The sequence below is a fragment of the Vigna unguiculata genome, chromosome 5 (genome assembly GCF_037176805.1).
Source record: "Vigna unguiculata cultivar grain cowpea cultivar isolate G323 ecotype 2 chromosome 5, ASM3717680v1, whole genome shotgun sequence".
Lineage (NCBI taxonomy): Eukaryota > Viridiplantae > Streptophyta > Magnoliopsida > Fabales > Fabaceae > Vigna > Vigna unguiculata.
The window spans coordinates 19,272,936-19,289,940 of NC_140796.1; the positions used below are offsets into that span (position 1 = coordinate 19,272,936).

The following is a 17,005-nucleotide window of genomic DNA, read 5'->3' on the forward strand; positions in this document are numbered from 1 at the left end:
GAGCGTTGGCATAGAGCTGAATTGGAAAAGGAACATCGAGAGGTGATCAGTCGGATGAATGAGTACACAGCCGAGCAGGAAATGACTATAGAACATTGGAAGAGATGTTTCTCACAGCTAGCTGCCTTGGCGAATGGAGCAATTGAAGAAATCCCACGATTATTAGCTGAAGCAGAGGCTGCACTACCGATCTTCAATCCGCCAAGGGAGATTGAAGCTTTCTTTAATCATTGCAAGAAGTTGATGAGGGAGATGAAGAGCATGATAGTCAGGGGTAGGGAATAGGTTTTATTTCTTTTCTTGTTTAATGAATGTAGAAGACTTGTTAATGGTTGGGTTGTATCAGTTTCGTGTTAATTTCTATGATATATTTACCTTAACGTTCTCACAGCTTTAAAATTTCCGACTAGAATAAATGTTTTGCATTCATTTTATTTCTTTTCATTCTTCATAATTCATTTCATTTAACGAAATAATAGAGCAAAATCAAATACGACGGCAAAATTTCCACGACACCCTTATCGCACACGAGCTAACCACAGAAGCATGGAAGATTGGGAAGAAGCCCATGAAGCTGTGAAGGCTGACATTAACGAGCTAAAGGATCAAGTGGGCCAAATCCTAGAGGTTTTGAAGTCACTGAAGGCTTCAGGGGAGGCCTCATCCGCTAGGGTCGAGGAGAATGCTCATTCTTATGGTACGCCTCTAGGCGCGTCAGTCCCGTTCCCAATGTACGGCTTGCCTCCGGGATACACTCCTCTAGTTGGAGAATATTCAGATGCAGAACAAACTTCTTTCTCTTTTCCTGCAGCTAACAACACACTATCGAACGGTACCCAAGGGCCGATGTTAGCTTCGACACCCGTGACAGGAGCGGAGATGAATGAGACAGTCACATTCACAGGACCGAGGATGACTGTGGCGCCCCAGCCTCCGAAAACATTCATCGATGCAGATGCTGCGACTAAAGCTGCACCACACGCTACAGTCCAAGCAATATCCACTGTTGTTGATGGGGCTAAGAGTAAGCTTGAAATTCTTGAGGAAAGGATTCGTGCCATTGAGGGTGGTGGAAGCTATGGGTTCGGTGATGTGGCGAGATTAAGCCCGGTTCCTGGTGTGATGATACCACACAAGTTTAAGGTCCCAGAATTTGAAAAGTATCACGGCACCACATGCCCTAAAAGCCATCTGACAATGTACAGTAGAAAGATGGCTGCTTATGCCTATGATGAAAAATTGCTAATACATTGTTTCCAAGATAGTTTGGCTGGGGTAGCATTGAATTGGTATACACACTTGGAGCCATCTCGAATTCATTCCTGGATGGATTTGGCCGATGCCTTTGTGAAACAGTATAAATACAACATGGATAGTGCGCCAGATAGATTGCAATTGCAAAACATGGCCAAGAAGGATACTGAGTCCTTCAAGGAATATGCACAACGGTGGAGAGAGTTGGCTGCTCAGGTTGAGCCACCTCTACTTGATAAGGAGATGGTGGCGACGTTTGTAAACACGCTGCAATCACCATTTTATGAGCATGTATTGGGGAATGTGTCTTCCAATTTCGCTGATATCATCATCATAGGGGAAAGAATAGAAATCGGGTTAAAAAGCGGAAAGATTGCATATGGCCCATTCGCGGCTGCAACTCCTAAGAAACCTAATTTTATTCCCGGAAAGAAGAAAGAAGCAGAAGTACAAGCGGCCTCAGTGATGCCTGTGTGGGAAAGTCGGGCTCCTACGATTAATTATCGACCACACTTGAACCAACCTCCTTATGTGGCCAATGCAATGTCTGTTCATCAAACACGACCTCAGCAACAAGGGTTTTATCAACCGTCGAATCTTTATCAACCACAACGTGCTCCAAACAGTGCTTGGAAAACCGAACCTAACTCGAATTTCAACAGAAACGCGGAACAAAACGCTAATCTAGGGAGGAATCAAGAGAGGAACTTCGTTCATTTCACTCCTATTCCTATGTCATATACGGAATTGTTGCCTCATCTCCTCCAAAAGCGTTTGGTGGCCATTTGTCCGATGAAGCCTGTGCAACCTCCGTTCCCCAAGAATTATGATCCAAATGCCAAATGTGATTATCACGGAGGGGGAGTTGGTCACTCTATTGAGAATTGTGTGTCCTTTAAACACAAGGTGGAAGCTTTAATCAACTCAGGATGGATAAAGTTCCATGAAGACAAACCTAGTGTTGAGGCTAATCCCCTTTCTGGTCTTGGGAACCCTTCGACAAATGCCATTGAGGTTAAGAAACACCGACTGGTGAGGGATGTGAATGAAATTCGAAGCTCCAAGCGGTTTGTTTTTGAGACACTATTAAAATTGGGTTTGTTAAAAGGAGAATATAACCTGAGTAAAAAGTGTGGATTCCATCTGAGTGCTAAACATTCTATCGATGAATGCACAGAGTTCGAGGATGTTCTACAAAATCTTATAGACAGAAACTTTGTGCAAGTATGTCACGGACACATGGAGGATGAAGTATTTGCACAAGATGGTGCGGAACCCGGTGTGACTTTGCCAGAGCCATTGGTGATTCATTTCACTAGATCCACCTCTACCCCGACAATTCAAGAAAGACAATCTATTATTATCCAAACACCCTCCCCATTTCCCTACAAAAGTGAGAAAGCTGTTGTAACATCCCTGGCGTACCACGCCCAGAGCATGTCAGGTTACTACAGCCCGATGCACCCCAACCCCTCACCCTTCTCCGTCCATTCATACTGGGTGGGTTGTTGCCAGTGGGAATCGAACCCCCAACCTGACCTTTAACACCTCTGGCACACCAGCAGATGCTACCAGTTGTGCTGCAGCGCAACTGGTAGCATCTGCTGGTGTGCCAGAGGTGTTAAAGGTCAGGTTGGGGGTTCGATTCCCACTGGCAACAACCCACCCAGTATGAATGGACAGAGAAGGGTGAGGGGTTGGGGTGCATCGGGCTGTAGTAACCTGACATGCTCTGGGCGTGGTACGCCAGGGATGTTACAGCTGTCCCATGGAAATATGGTGCATACGTGTTAGGTGAGGAACAACGGGTAGGTGGTCAACCTAGCAGTGGTGAGTCAGTGGTGGAAAATATATCAGGCATCGGTGGAATTACGAGAAGTGGTCGAATCTTTACGCCTCCAAACTTGATGAAAGATGGAGTTGGCAATAATGAATCGGCGAATACCAAAAAGGCTAAGGAACTCTTGAAAGGGAAAACCATCCAAACCGACGAGGGTCTAAGAAAAGATGATGGGAAAGAAGTATCTGATGAGGAGGCTTGCGAGTTCTTGAAGTTCATACAACAAAGCGAGTATAAAGTGGTCGAACAGTTGAATCGCCTGCCTGCTCGAATCTCACTTTTAGAACTACTCATGCATTCAACCTCTCATAGAAAGTTGTTAATGAAGATACTCAACGGAGCGCATGTGGAGCAAAATATTTCTCTGGACAGTTTTAAGGGAATTGTTAACAATATCACTGCTAATAATTACCTCACGTTTACCGATGAAGAGATACCTACTGAAGGGAGGGGACACAACAAGGCCCTCCATGTCTCTGTAAAATGCTTGGATCATGTCATAGCACGTGTATTGATCGACAATGGATCTTCCCTGAATGTAATGCCAAAAACAACGTTGGGAAAGCTACCGTGTGAAGGTATTCACATGAAACCAAGTGCAATGATAGTGAGAGCTTTCGATGGGAGTAAAAGAGAAGTAATGGGAGAGGTAGAATTGCCGATCCAAATAGGGCCATGTGTCTTTCAAATAACTTTCCAAGTGATGGACATCCTTCTAGCATACAGTTGCTTGTTGGGTCGTCCATGGATTCACTCAGCGGGCGTAGTACCTTCAACCTTGCACCAAAAGTTAAAATATGTCATGGGTGACAAATTAGTGATTGTTTCAGCGGAGGAAGATATTTTAGTAAGTGGGCCTTCATCTTCTCGCTATATTGAAGCAGCAGAGGAAGCCCTTGAGACAGCCTTCCAATCTTTGGAAATTGTGGGAAATGCCTATGTGGAGCCCTTTCCAATGAACCCACACTTGTCGCGTACTTCCCTTATGACGGCCAAGGTCATGTTGAAAGAGGGATATGAGTACGGAAAGGGGCTAGGCAAGTACGAGCAAGGATTGATGTATCCTTTAGAAGTCACCGAGAAAAAGAATAAATACGGCCTTGGATACAAGCCTACTAGAGAGGATAAGAGGAGGCTGGCGGAAGAAAGGAGAGAGCGCGGTGTGGCTCGAATCCAAGGAAAAGGACTAGGGTTAGGAAAGATTCGCATCTGTGACATCAGAGATAGCTTCCGCAGCGCGGGATGGATCAACACTAGTCAGATAGCAGCTGTCAGAGATGAAGATGAACCTGAAAGCTTGGTTTTTGTGCAGCCTTGTGCTCCAAATGCGCTACTCAACAATTGGGAGACTTTGGATCTACCCGTGATGTTTAATTTGGTTAAAATGTAATATTTTTAATTTATCCTATTTCTTTACCCGGAGCTTTAGGATTCATGACTTAACAGGATGACACCTTTTCCTTTATGCTCAGCGTGATAATCAATTTGTGTTTGCTACCTTTGTTATCTTTGTTTGCATTTTTCATTGTTTGTTTGTTTATTTATCTTTTTTTATAAACTCAAATAATGCAGATATGATAATGAATGTTTTGAAAATAACAATGTCGATATCCCTAACTTCGAGCACCCTGTCAATAATATGGAAGATGATTATGAAGGTGACTCCGAACCCTCCCCTGAACTAATGAGATTAGTGGAACAAGAATCTAGGGAAATAAAACCCCATCAAGAAGATGTTGAAGTGCTTGACCTAAGTGAGGGGGATGAAAAGAAAGAAGTGAAAATTGGCACGAGTATGAAGAAAGAAGTGAAAGAAGAATTGTGTGTGCTGCTAAAGGAGTTTAGGGATGTGTTCGCTTGGTCGTACAATGATATGCCTGGTTTAGATACTGATATAGTACAACATAAGCTTCCACTCAAACCGGAATGCCCTCCAGTCAGACAAAAGCTAAGAAGGATGAAACCAGAAATGTCATTAAAGATTAAAGAAGAAGTGCAAAAGCAATTTGACGCTGGATTTCTAGCTGTGGCAAAATACCCTCAATGGGTGGCAAATATTGTACCCGTGCCCAAGAAGGATGGGAAGGTTCGGATGTGCGTTGACTATAGAGATTTGAACCGGGCGAGCCCAAAAGACAACTTCCCATTACCGCACATCGATACATTAGTGGATAATACAGCCAAGTTCTCGTTATTTTCGTTTATGGATGGCTTCTCGGGATATAATCAGATTAAGATGGCACCTGAAGATATGGAAAAGACCACGTTTATCACATTGTGGGGGACATTTTGCTATAAGGTGATGTCTTTCGGGCTTAAGAATGCTGGGGCCACCTATCAAAGGGCCATGGTGGCACTTTTTCATGATATGATGCACAAAGAAATCGAGGTTTATGTAGATGACATGATCGCCAAGTCTGAGTCAGAAGAAGAACACATCCTCAACCTAAGGAAATTATTTGAGAGATTGAGGAAATTTAAACTTAAACTAAACCCAGCAAAATGCACATTCGGTGTGAGATCTGGAAAGTTGTTGGGTTTTGTTGTCAGTCAAAAGGGGATAGAAGTCGATCCCGACAAGATGCGTGCGATAATCGAAATGTCTGCTCCCAGTACAGAAAAGGAGGTACGGGGTTTCTTGGGCAGACTAAACTACATTGCTAGGTTCATCTCCCAGTTAACCGCCACTTGTGAACCAATATTCAAGCTATTGCGTAAAAACTAGGTTGTTGAGTGGAATGAAGACTGTCAGACTGCTTTTGATAAAATCAAACAATATCTACAAGATCCTCCTGTGTTACGCCCGCCCGAACCGGGGAAGCCACTCCTTATGTATTTGACGGTACTTGATGAGTCAATGGGTTGTGTGTTGGGTCAACATGACAAAACTGGAAAAAGAGAGCGTGCCATATACTACCTGAGCAAGAAGTTCACGGAATGTGAACAGCGATACTCGTTTTTAGAGCGAACTTGTTGCGCATTGGCATGGGCTGCCCATCGTCTAAGACAATACATGTTGAGTCATTCTACCTGGTTGATATCCAAGACTGACCCTATCAAGTATATTTTTGAAAAGCCCGCTCTCACTGGAAGGATAGCCCGGTGGCAAATGCTATTGTCAGAATACGACATTGTGTATGTCACTCAGAAGTCCATCAAGGGTAGTGCTTTGGCTGAATATCTGGCCCAACAACCCGTTAACGATTACCAGTCGATGCAACCCGAATTTCCGGATGAGGACATCATGACCTTGTTTGAAGATGACCAAGAAGATGAGAACATAAAGAGATGGACGTTATTATTCGACGGGGCTTCTAACGTCATGGGACATGGTATAGGGGCAATACTAATATCTCCAGAAAACCAATACATTCCAATGACAGCAAGGTTGTGTTTTAATTGCACAAACAATATCGCTGAATACGAAGCATGCGCTATGGGCATCCAAGTCGCGATTGAGTCAAAGGCAAAATTTTTGAATGTATATGGAGATTCAGCGTTGGTTATCCATCAACTAAGGGGAGAATGGGAAACTAGGGATCAGAAGTTGATTCCCTACAAAACTTATATCATGGAATTGGTGGAGTATTTTGATTTCATTAAATTCCACCATATTCCGCGAGAGGATAACCAATTGGCAGATGCCTTAGCTACTTTATCATCGATGTTCAAGATTAATCAGGATGGGGTAATGCCGATGATCCAAATGAAGAGCCATGAAGGGCCAGCATATTGCCATTTTATTGAAGAAGAGTTAGACGGTAAGCCGTGGTATTTTGATATTAAACGCTATATAAAAACCAGAGAATACCCTGAAGAAGCATCTGAGAATGATAAAAGGACACTGAGAAGGTTGGCTGCAAATTTTATCCTGAGTGGGGATGTGTTGTACAAGAGAAATCATGATATGGTTCTCCTTCGATGCGTAGATGCAAAAGAGGCCGAGTCAATATTGGAGGAAGTTCATGAAGGAACTTTTGGCACACACATGAATGGACACTCGATGGCTAGAAAGATCTTGAGGGCTGGTTACTTTTGGTTGACTATGGAGAATGATTGTTGCACACACGTGAGAAAGTGCGAGAAATGTCAGAAGTATGCCGATAATATCAATGCGACACCCACTACTTTAAACTTAATGTCTGCCCCATGGCCATTTTCAATGTGGGGGATAGATGTCATCGGGGCTATAGAGCCAAAAGCCTCAAACGGACATCGCTTCATTCTAGTTGCAATTGATTATTTCACTAAATGGGTGGAAGCTGCTTCCTACGCTAGTGTGACTAGGAAGGTTGTGACTAAATTTATAAAAAGAGAGTTAATTTGTAGGTACGGGTTGCCTAGCAAGATAATCACTGATAATGCCACCAATCTGAACAATCAAATGATGGCCGAATTGTGTGAAGGATTTAAAATTCAGCATCATAATTCTTCTCCTTATCGTCCAAAGATGAATGGGGCAGTCGAGGCTGCTAATAAGAATATCAAGAAGATTGTACAGAAAATGGTGGTCACGTATAAAGACTGGCATGAGATGCTTCCCTTTGCTTTGCATGGGTATCGCACCTCAGTACGTACATCAACTGGGGCAACACCTTTTTCTCTGGTGTACGGAATGGAGGCAGTACTACCCTTCGAGGTAGAAATCCCATCCCTACGAGTGTTAATGGAGACCCAGTTGGAAGATGCAGAATGGGTTCAGGCCCGATTTGACCAGCTTAATCTCATTGAGGAAAAAAGGCTAGCAGCAGTGTGTCATGGACAGTTATACCAAAGAAGGATGAAAAAGGCATTCGACAAGAGGGTGCGCCCTAGAGAGTTCCATGAAGGCGAGCTAGTCTTGAAAAAGATCTTACCTATACAAAAGGATCATAGGGGCAAGTGGACTCCAAATTATGAAGGCCCGTATGTGGTGAAGAAAGCATTTTCTGGTGGGGCACTAATTCTCATAAGGATGGATGGAGAGGAGTTACTGTTACCGGTCAATTCTGATGCGGTCAAAAAGTTTTATACATGATGATTCCTTGATAGGAAGTGCTACTAGGGGATATTGACATTGTCTCCAAATTTTGTTGTATTCTGCTTTGTTTTTCATTCAATAAACACCATTTTTTTCTCTCCATAAATTTAAAGCAATGAATGTCACGCTGAGTTCGTAAAGAGAATAATGAACAAAAAAGAAGAGAATAAAAGTATGTGCATACTAACGAGGCATCACGGGTACATTCACTAAGAGTAGACTCATTTTTGGAGGGTGTCGTGGAAAAAAAATTAGTAAATAAAAAGGCAAAAAATAAAGCTTCATATGAACTTTATCCATGCATCCATGCATTTATGCATCCTCACCGCATTACATCTTTTGCCTAAAGATTGAATCTTGTCGGTTAAGCATTCAAGCAGTGTTTACTGGCACATCAAAATCAAACTTCGGGTTCTCCTTTCATATATGGACATTCTCCCCTTAGTTTTCTTATGTCTACATCAAGGCCCTCTCCGATGGAATGGTCATTGATTTTCTTTCTTTACATGAAGGCCCTCTCCGATGGAATGGTCATTGATTTTCTTATGTTTACATCAAGGCCCTCTCCGATGGAATGGTCATTGATTTTCTTTCTTTACATCAAGGCCCTCTCCGATGGAATGGTCATTGATTTTCTAATGTTTACATCAAGGCCCTCTCCGATGGAATGGTCATTGATTTTCTTTGTTTACATCAAGGCCCTCTCCGATGGAATGGTCATTGATTTTCTTTCTTTACATCAAGGCCCTCTCCGATGGAATGGTCATTGATTTTCTTATGTTTACATCAAGGCCCTCTCCGATGGAATGGTCATTGATTTTCTTTCTTTACATCAAGGCCCTCTCCGATGGAATGGTCATTGATTTTCTAATGTTTACATCAAGGCCCTCTCCGATGGAATGGTCATTGATTTTCTTTCTTTACATCAAGGCCCTCTCCGATGGAATGGTCATTGATTTCTTTGTCACATCATGATCCTCTCCTTTAGAATGGTCGAGTTTGTTTTCTTCTTTTGATCACGACCCTTTTCTTTGAATTGGTCTTGTATATGCTTGTTTTGTTTTTTCCTCTTTTCCTTTAAAACCCAAACGAAATTAGTGTTTTTATCTTTACTCATCTTTTACTTTGATAACCTATGAAAGTTAAAATTTCATACTATCAAGTAAAATCTAAGTAAAGAGGGGCAACTGTCAACACCCAATTTCGTCTGGGTAACAATGATAAAATAAAATAATTAATTAATTAAAGTTCAATTGAGAAGAATAAATAAATAAATAATTAAGAAAAGAAAAGAAAAAATATGTTTTGGTTTGAGAAAAATAATTATCTATTTATTTTATTATTATTATTATTTTATTTTAGTTATTTATTTGTTTATTTGGGCTTATTATTTTATTACATTATTTTTCTTTCTATTATTACAACTCCTTTTTTTTGTTTTACGTCTCTCATTCTAGTTTAATAATAAAAAAAATAAAAAAAAGAAACAAAAAAAAATAAAAAAAAAAGAGAGAAGGGAAAGGGGAAAGAAATAGGTAACGTAAAGCCTCTCTTTTGTCGGACCCAAGCATGCTATGCTATCATGGTTTTGTATTGGGAAAGGTCTGTGGCATGGTCATGATGGCTGAAGGAGCAGGAAGCAACATCTGCTCTCAGTCTGGTCCCAAATTTCAAAATTGGAAGGTACAGAGGGTTACATAATAAAAAGGGGAAGATTTATGAGAGGGGGGTCTTTTTTTGAATTACTACAGAGAGGGGAGAGGGCACTAGAAATCAGTGAGGGAGAGAAGGAGTCAAATTTGGGAAACGGAAACAAAGCTGTTAGTGCATTAAGTTTTATTTTCACGGTAAGTGTTCTTAACTCCTCTTTAGTTTATGTTACCGTGACTTGATGTTGTTGTTGATGTTCATGGGTGTATGAATTAGAGCTTATGTTAATTTGATATTGATGTTCATGAATGTATGGATGGTTTGAAATGAGCATGGTTATTCCTTTTGTTTATTCTCATTGCAACTGGTACAGTAAAGAACAGAGCACAATTTCTTTTATTTTATTTTTATTTTATCTGTTAAGATATATTCTTGTTTGGATGTTACTGTTGTCCGAGTGAGTGCTGAAAAATAACCTCATCCTCAATCTCAATCTCTCTCGCCACCATCATCTTTCCCTCATCACCTTCACCTGCAAGACTGCCAAGCCAGAACCCAAACACACTTCACCATCATCTTCAAGTCACACCTGAAAATAAAACATAGACCCAAAAGCAGTATTCACACAGTCATCAACACAAACTCTCCCATCATCACCCTCATCATAAACTCGTCCGCCATTAACGAACCTTCGTCACCAACCAGCATATTCAATTTTGGACTCTTATACTGCACTACAAACACAAGACTCCTCCATCGTCATTTTCACATCCACCTGCATAAAAAACCAAAATAAAGAAAAAATAGATACCAAACTCAGCACGCACACACAGAAGTTTTATCCCACAAGTCTTCATCCTAGTTTGGCACCACTTGAGACTCTTCGCACACTTTCACCTTCACCATCGCAACATTCCCACTCCCACGGCATACCCCTTTTGTAGAGCCACCATCTCAACATCACATCACCATTTTGACACAAGCAACAAACCAGAATCACATTCATCATCATCACTGTCACGCACTCAAATATACCATAACAACCCAATACAAATAAGAAGCAGAGGGCCGCCGGCGATTCGAAGCTCTGAACGGGAGTATGGTCGCTTGTGGTCGCGTGAACGGAGGAGTGTGGTCGCGTGATGGTTGCGGAGGGGGATAGTCGAACATCGGGAAGCTTGGCATCACCGGTGGCACGTCTCGTCGCGGCAGCAGCGGCGTTCACGGTGGCGGCCACAGACGTTGCGTCGTCGGAGTTCGAGCAGAGGAGTGTGGTCGCGCTCAATGGCGAACCCAACGGCGGCGGCTCGCGCGAGAAGGAAAAGGAGCAACGCCGTCGGCTCCAAGCGTCGCCGGTGAGGGCAAGCGGCGACGACGATGTGGCTGCCGTGTCTCGTTTTATATTTCCCGGGAAGTGGAGGAGACGTCGGTGCAGGAGCATTTCGCGAGAGAGGGGAGTGAAGGGTGACGGCGTCGCCGGTGAAGCCTCCGGCGGAGGTCGTTGGTGGCGGCTAAGGCGGACGCGCGTCCAGGCCTGGGGCTGTGTTGGTGGTGTCGAGAAGAAGAGATGCCATGGTGAGGGGAAGAAGCTTGGCTTCTGTTAGGGTTTTTTTTCTAAAAAATAAAAAGGGGCAGTAGGCCTTGAACCCTTTTACCACGCGCACCCCCTCTTTTACCTCAACCACACCCTCCTCCTTTCTTTTCGTGCACCCCCATTTTTAATTCTTACACCTCTGTTTTGCGTTTCCTTAACACATTCCTTTATTTACTGCACGCACCCCACCTGTTACTTCACGCAACTCTCACATGTGATACTCCTGCACCCCATGCCTTTGTCTTTTATTTTTGAGTTTGTTGTTGTATTTGCTTTGTGCACCCCACCAATTACTCGTGCACCCTTACTTTTTTGTTTTCCACTTTTATCCATCTTAAATATTTTCATCCTTTTATAAATTTACTTATTTATTTATTTATTTTTATTTATTTTATTTAAAAAAAAGAAAACAATTATATTTGAACATTATAAAAATTAAAATATAGAAAAAATCAAAAAATGGTTCTCTTTCATTTTTATTGTGTCTGTCCGACCGCCCGCGTCGTGTGACACTTTCTTCCAAATAATTTAAAAAAATACTAAAATAATTTTCTTTCCCTTTTAGTGTCTGCCCGATCGCTCGCATCGTATGACACATGTTTTCAAATAATTCAAAAACACCAAAAAATATATAAAATTTCAAAATACAAAAACATCAACGTTTTTAAACAAGATATCTTTTTAAGAACTACGTAACCCTGATTTCTCATTTTTATTGAGAATACGTAGGACCAAGGTCAATCTTTGTCGGGCCCAAAAAACAAAAAAAATTATTTTTGTTTCTTTTTAGTTTTTTTTTGTCTTATTATTTTTTGGGAAAAGTTAATATTTTGAAAACCACATCAACTTTGCATTTTTTAATTAAAGGTACCGCCCTTGGGCGGGCGCGATAGGGTGCTAACACCTTCCCTACGTGTAACCGACTCCCGAATCCAAAATATGGTTTTTCGCAGACTTGTCTTATCTTTATGGTTTTCCATAGTTTTCCAGAATAACTATGGTGGCGACTCCCAAATCTTTTTTAAACTCGTTTCTTTTTTTGATTCGCCTTCTCGTCGCGATTCCGGTTGCGACAATACCCAAGGAATCCATTTTTCAACTCAAAATTTCAAGATAATGTATACAATTTCAGAATCAAGAAGATAGATTGTATACTTAAAGAAAACTTGCTAAGATAAAGACTTAGAGATTTGAGATACACCCCCATACCTTGAAGATGCTAAATATACTCTAAGATGAAAATGAAGACCTCAAGATTCTGGATTTCCCTCTCCAACTTCAATTTTTTTCACAAGAGTTTATACCTTTCCTTCTCTATTGTTTTGGATTTTGTGAAGAAGATGTGTAAAGTGAAGTCCTATTTATAGGAAAAATCTTGGACAAAGGGATAAGGATTTATTGATGGTAAATTTATGAGATTCCTTAGTGAGGATAAGTTTATTTTGACCATAGAGAGAAGCTTGGTCGAAATTCCCATTGTAGGAGACTTCATGGTAGTTGCAAGAAGACTTGTTGACTTTCTAGAAGACTTGTTTTCACTCCAAAGTGTAAAATTCATATCTCTTAACACACAACTCTATTTGTAAATCCCAACGGTGAAAATAAAGACCTATGTCTCTAGAACTGGTCGAACAAATTGGAGCTCGATCAAACGGTTAATAAAACAGGAATCAAATATTTACTAAAATAAGCCAAAACAGGACGTAACTGACGCTAGTTCAAACTGTAAAACTTATTTCTCTCACCACAGAGATCTAAATACAAATCCAAACGGTCAAACTTTAGTACTATGTCTTAGTAACTCTGTATAAAAATTTCATCTTCATCCAACGGTTAACAAAGCGGGAATAAAATATTTACTAAGGTAACTCAGAACTGCACAGCAGCTGGAGACCTTACTTTTACACTAAAGTGCGGAAGTAACTGCTCTTTGCATACACCTCTAATTCAAAATCTAACCGTTCATATTGAAGAACTATATTTTAAGAATGCTCTATAAAAATTTCAGCCTAATCCAATGGGTAATGAAGCCATAATCACAATTTTACTTACACGACTCAAAATAAGAAGTAGTTAGCACCCAAAAGATAACATCTTTTACATTGTATAAAGCCCTTTGTCAATTTACTTATGAAATCATAAAATTACTTCATACTATATATTTAAACAATAAAATTAAATATAATTAATAGAGGGTGTTACACACAAGTGTTCTTAGGTTCCAATTTATTTTCTAGCACTGTTTTTGCGTTTTGCTGCTATTTTCTTTCATTTTGTTCAGTGATTCTTATTCTTTTTATGTTTAAATTTTAGTTTATCATCTTTCCATGTTGTTTAGTCATGTGTAATTGTTAGCTTGTATCAATTCTTAGTTTAAATGGTTCCAATTGCATTTTGGAAGCTCAATCACGTTGCAACATCACACAATAAACAATTAACATTTCAATGAAGTTTGTGGATGTTCATGCACGGATTCAGTCCATTTGCTTGGATTTTCACCGATTGATTTGAGTTTTCAAAGTCTTAGATGTTCTTATATGGTTTATACTTGAAGTTAGATCACTTTCAAATTCAAACAAATTGATTTCTCTCAAGAACATCTATGATTCCAAAGGTAGTTCACTACACTAGTTTTTCTAATCAATTTCATTGCATGCACATCTACCGTTGTGATTTATCCCGAACAAATTGTTGGACCAAATTTTAATCTGATTTTTCCTGTTTTAGCCAAGAGATAGACAAAACATAAAAAAAAAAAGAATCACTCAAGTAGAGGAAAATTTTCACTTTTTTAGGCCTGGCAGTGTTCCAAAATCACTCTGTAAAGTGCATTTTTGATGTTATGGTGCATTCTTTTGAGTTCTTTTGATTGCTCATGCATGACTTGGGCTAATGCTCCATAAAACCTTGATTGTACATTGTTGAAGTTTTGCTTTAAAACACTCATTCCTGGATCACAAGTGTAAAGAGCATATAAGCCCTTGCTTGTTCAATTTTTTTTTTCAGTTTTTTCAGTTTTGATTGCTCATCCTTTTGTTTGTCCTAGCTTTCCTTGATTGCTTTAATTTATTGATTGTCAATCATTGTAACTCTTTTCGTCATGTTTCATCTTCATTCTCTTTGGTTTAGCATTTCTAATAAGCTTTTCTTGTTTCATCCTTTAGCTTGGTTGTTATTCTAATGGTAGCAACTTAGGTGGTGGATGTGAAGTAAACTTTTAGCTTTGTGCTTTCATTATAATTTCTTCCTCTTCCTTACCTTTGAGAGGTTGGACCCTACAAACTTTGAGAGTAAGTGTGCTAACCATTTTATTTTTGCATAGTTTTCTTGTTATTTTTTCTTCCCTATTTTACAGCTTTTGGTTGTTGTTTTGGTGCTCTTTGAACATCCAAATACTTGTGTGTGGTGCCTCCAAAATGCCACAATTGGTGCTCTAAGTTTTGGCCATCAACTAAGGCCTTAAATCTTCCATCAATCTCTCGGACATTAGTGTTTTGGCAGCACCATTCAGCCTTTATTTTGCTTTGTTTACATTGTAGTTTTGTGCCGTTTTTTTTCTCTTCATCTTTTGGTCACTCATTTGGTGCAAATTGAAATATCTTTGTGTGCAAAATTTTTTGGTAAAATGGCCTTAAAATTGTGAGTTCTAAAACTTGTTTTGGCCATCTTTTGGCATCCATTGTGCTTGCAGGATACTTCATTTTAGCACCTACTTTGTGTTCCAAATTTTGCTTTCTTTTCCTCATTGTAATTATGGCCTATATAGGTGTCTTGGGGAACCACAAGGTGTTCAATCCCATCTCCTAAGTGTAACCTTTCTCACCTATAGTGTAACATTTTTAGTGGTAAGAGTGTTGAAAGTTCTAAGTGCTTTCTCATCTTGCCTTAGGCCGCATAATTTAGATTCATGTTTTCACGTTGCATAGAGGCTTGATTTGTGAGACCAAAGTCTCTAAAATTTTGCCAATTAGGGGTCCATTTTAGTGTTCATCTTTTTTTAATATGTGTTTGCTTGCTTGTTTGTTTGTAATCTTTGTCTCAAGTGATTCTATCTACTTATTACTTGAACATTTGTGTAAACTTTGAGTACTTTTGCAAGTGTAACCTTGGCAAGGATTAGCCTTGGTAAGGATTAGCCTTGGTACTTAAGAAATCCGTGAGAGTCACCTCGCTTACCTAGAGGTACACTTGTGCTAGTCCTCTTCTTTTATCCTAGTTCATAAGTTCATTCAATCACCATGAGTACAAAAAGGGTCACTTGTTCTAGTGCCCAAAGGCCACTTGTTTCTTCCTTTAGAAATTTCACTCAATTTTTTTAAGAAATTGTTTTCACACAACCTGTTTTCATTGGAATTTTAATTGAGAAATTTTATGAAAGCCATCCAAAGATCTCTGGCTAGGAAAGACTTGGTTTCTAAGCCTGTCCAAGAGACTCACCTCCCTTTTCTGGGATCATTTTGGAATCACTTTTGCTCTATATTATCTTTATAATTCTTACACCTTTGTGAACTTTGTCTTGAAAATTGTTTCCAAGATGAATGTGTATCCCTATTCTACTGTGCATGATAATTTTTAGGATCAAAGTAGTTTGCATTTGAAATATAGTGAGAATTATTTACATCATAGAGCTATGCATGATATTTCCCAGTTTTGTAGCAAAGTTTCCCTAGTGTCATACACAGCTTGGGAGAAAAAGATTGAACAACTGTGTCCGTTCATTATTAAGAGTAGTAAATATTCTATAGTTGACTTATGTACTTCTAGGTTTAGAGAACATGCATATGAGTGGTGGCGTTCAAGATAGTTTCGGGTTCAGATTGGTAGAAAATATGTCATTCAAAATTAGGAGGAATTAAGCGCATGCATGAGGCGACAATTTGTTCCATCTAATTTTGAAAGAAATTAAACGCTCAAACCTAAGTATAAAGAGCAACGTGACAATGTCTTGTGGGAGAAAAGAGAAAAAGAAAAGATTGAAAAGATTAGATCATTTGAAATGCAAGAGCTTTAAACACTTGTCTCCTCACACAGGGATTTGATCAACTTGTTATCAGAAACTCGTGACATAATTGAGATTTGTGAAAATAGATATTTAATTGCGAAGTAATGGTGACCCAAAACATAGAATAAAAATAAATATATGACACAAATAAATTATAATATATTGGGATTAGATTTTTCTATTTTATTCTTTTGCACGGTTATTGTTTCATTGAAATTATCAATATTCATTCATTGATCCTTGAAGTACACTAATGTAATCTAAGGCATATGGCTGGGTCACTAAAACCTTAAGATAGTCAAACATAGTGATAAGTCTCACCCCTGACAAATGAACTCTTTGCATTACTGATTAATACTTTGTTACGTGTTAGCAAGTGCACTAATTCATACAACTAATATAGTGGAAAAGTCCATATATCGTCTCCCACAAGGACTAACGTGATCTAGATTTACTCGATTGTTTACTAATAAAGGTATAAAGAACAAAACATTTTTGTTTAGATTAAAAAATAAATTTAGAATTTAAGTGTAAAGAATAAAAGAAATTGACACAATGGAAACAAATAGCTTGATTGAGAAAAATATAAGATAAAAACATCATGGAGATTAGGTTTCACGATTCCATTCAAAGTAAAGACATTAA

General features: G+C 39.5%; 1 protein-coding gene across 1 annotated transcript; it reads left to right on the forward strand.

Annotated features, from left to right (window-relative positions):
- Nucleotides 1-546: 546 nt before the first annotated feature.
- LOC114184443 (uncharacterized) lies at nt 547-4,492 on the forward strand. Its single transcript, XM_028071752.2, has 2 exons — nt 547-2,693; nt 3,005-4,492. The coding sequence occupies exons 1-2, from the start codon at nt 547-549 to the stop codon at nt 4,482-4,484; spliced, it is 3,627 nt and encodes a 1,208-aa protein (XP_027927553.2). The 3' UTR covers nt 4,485-4,492.
- The last annotated feature ends 12,513 nt before the right edge of the window (nt 4,493-17,005 follow it).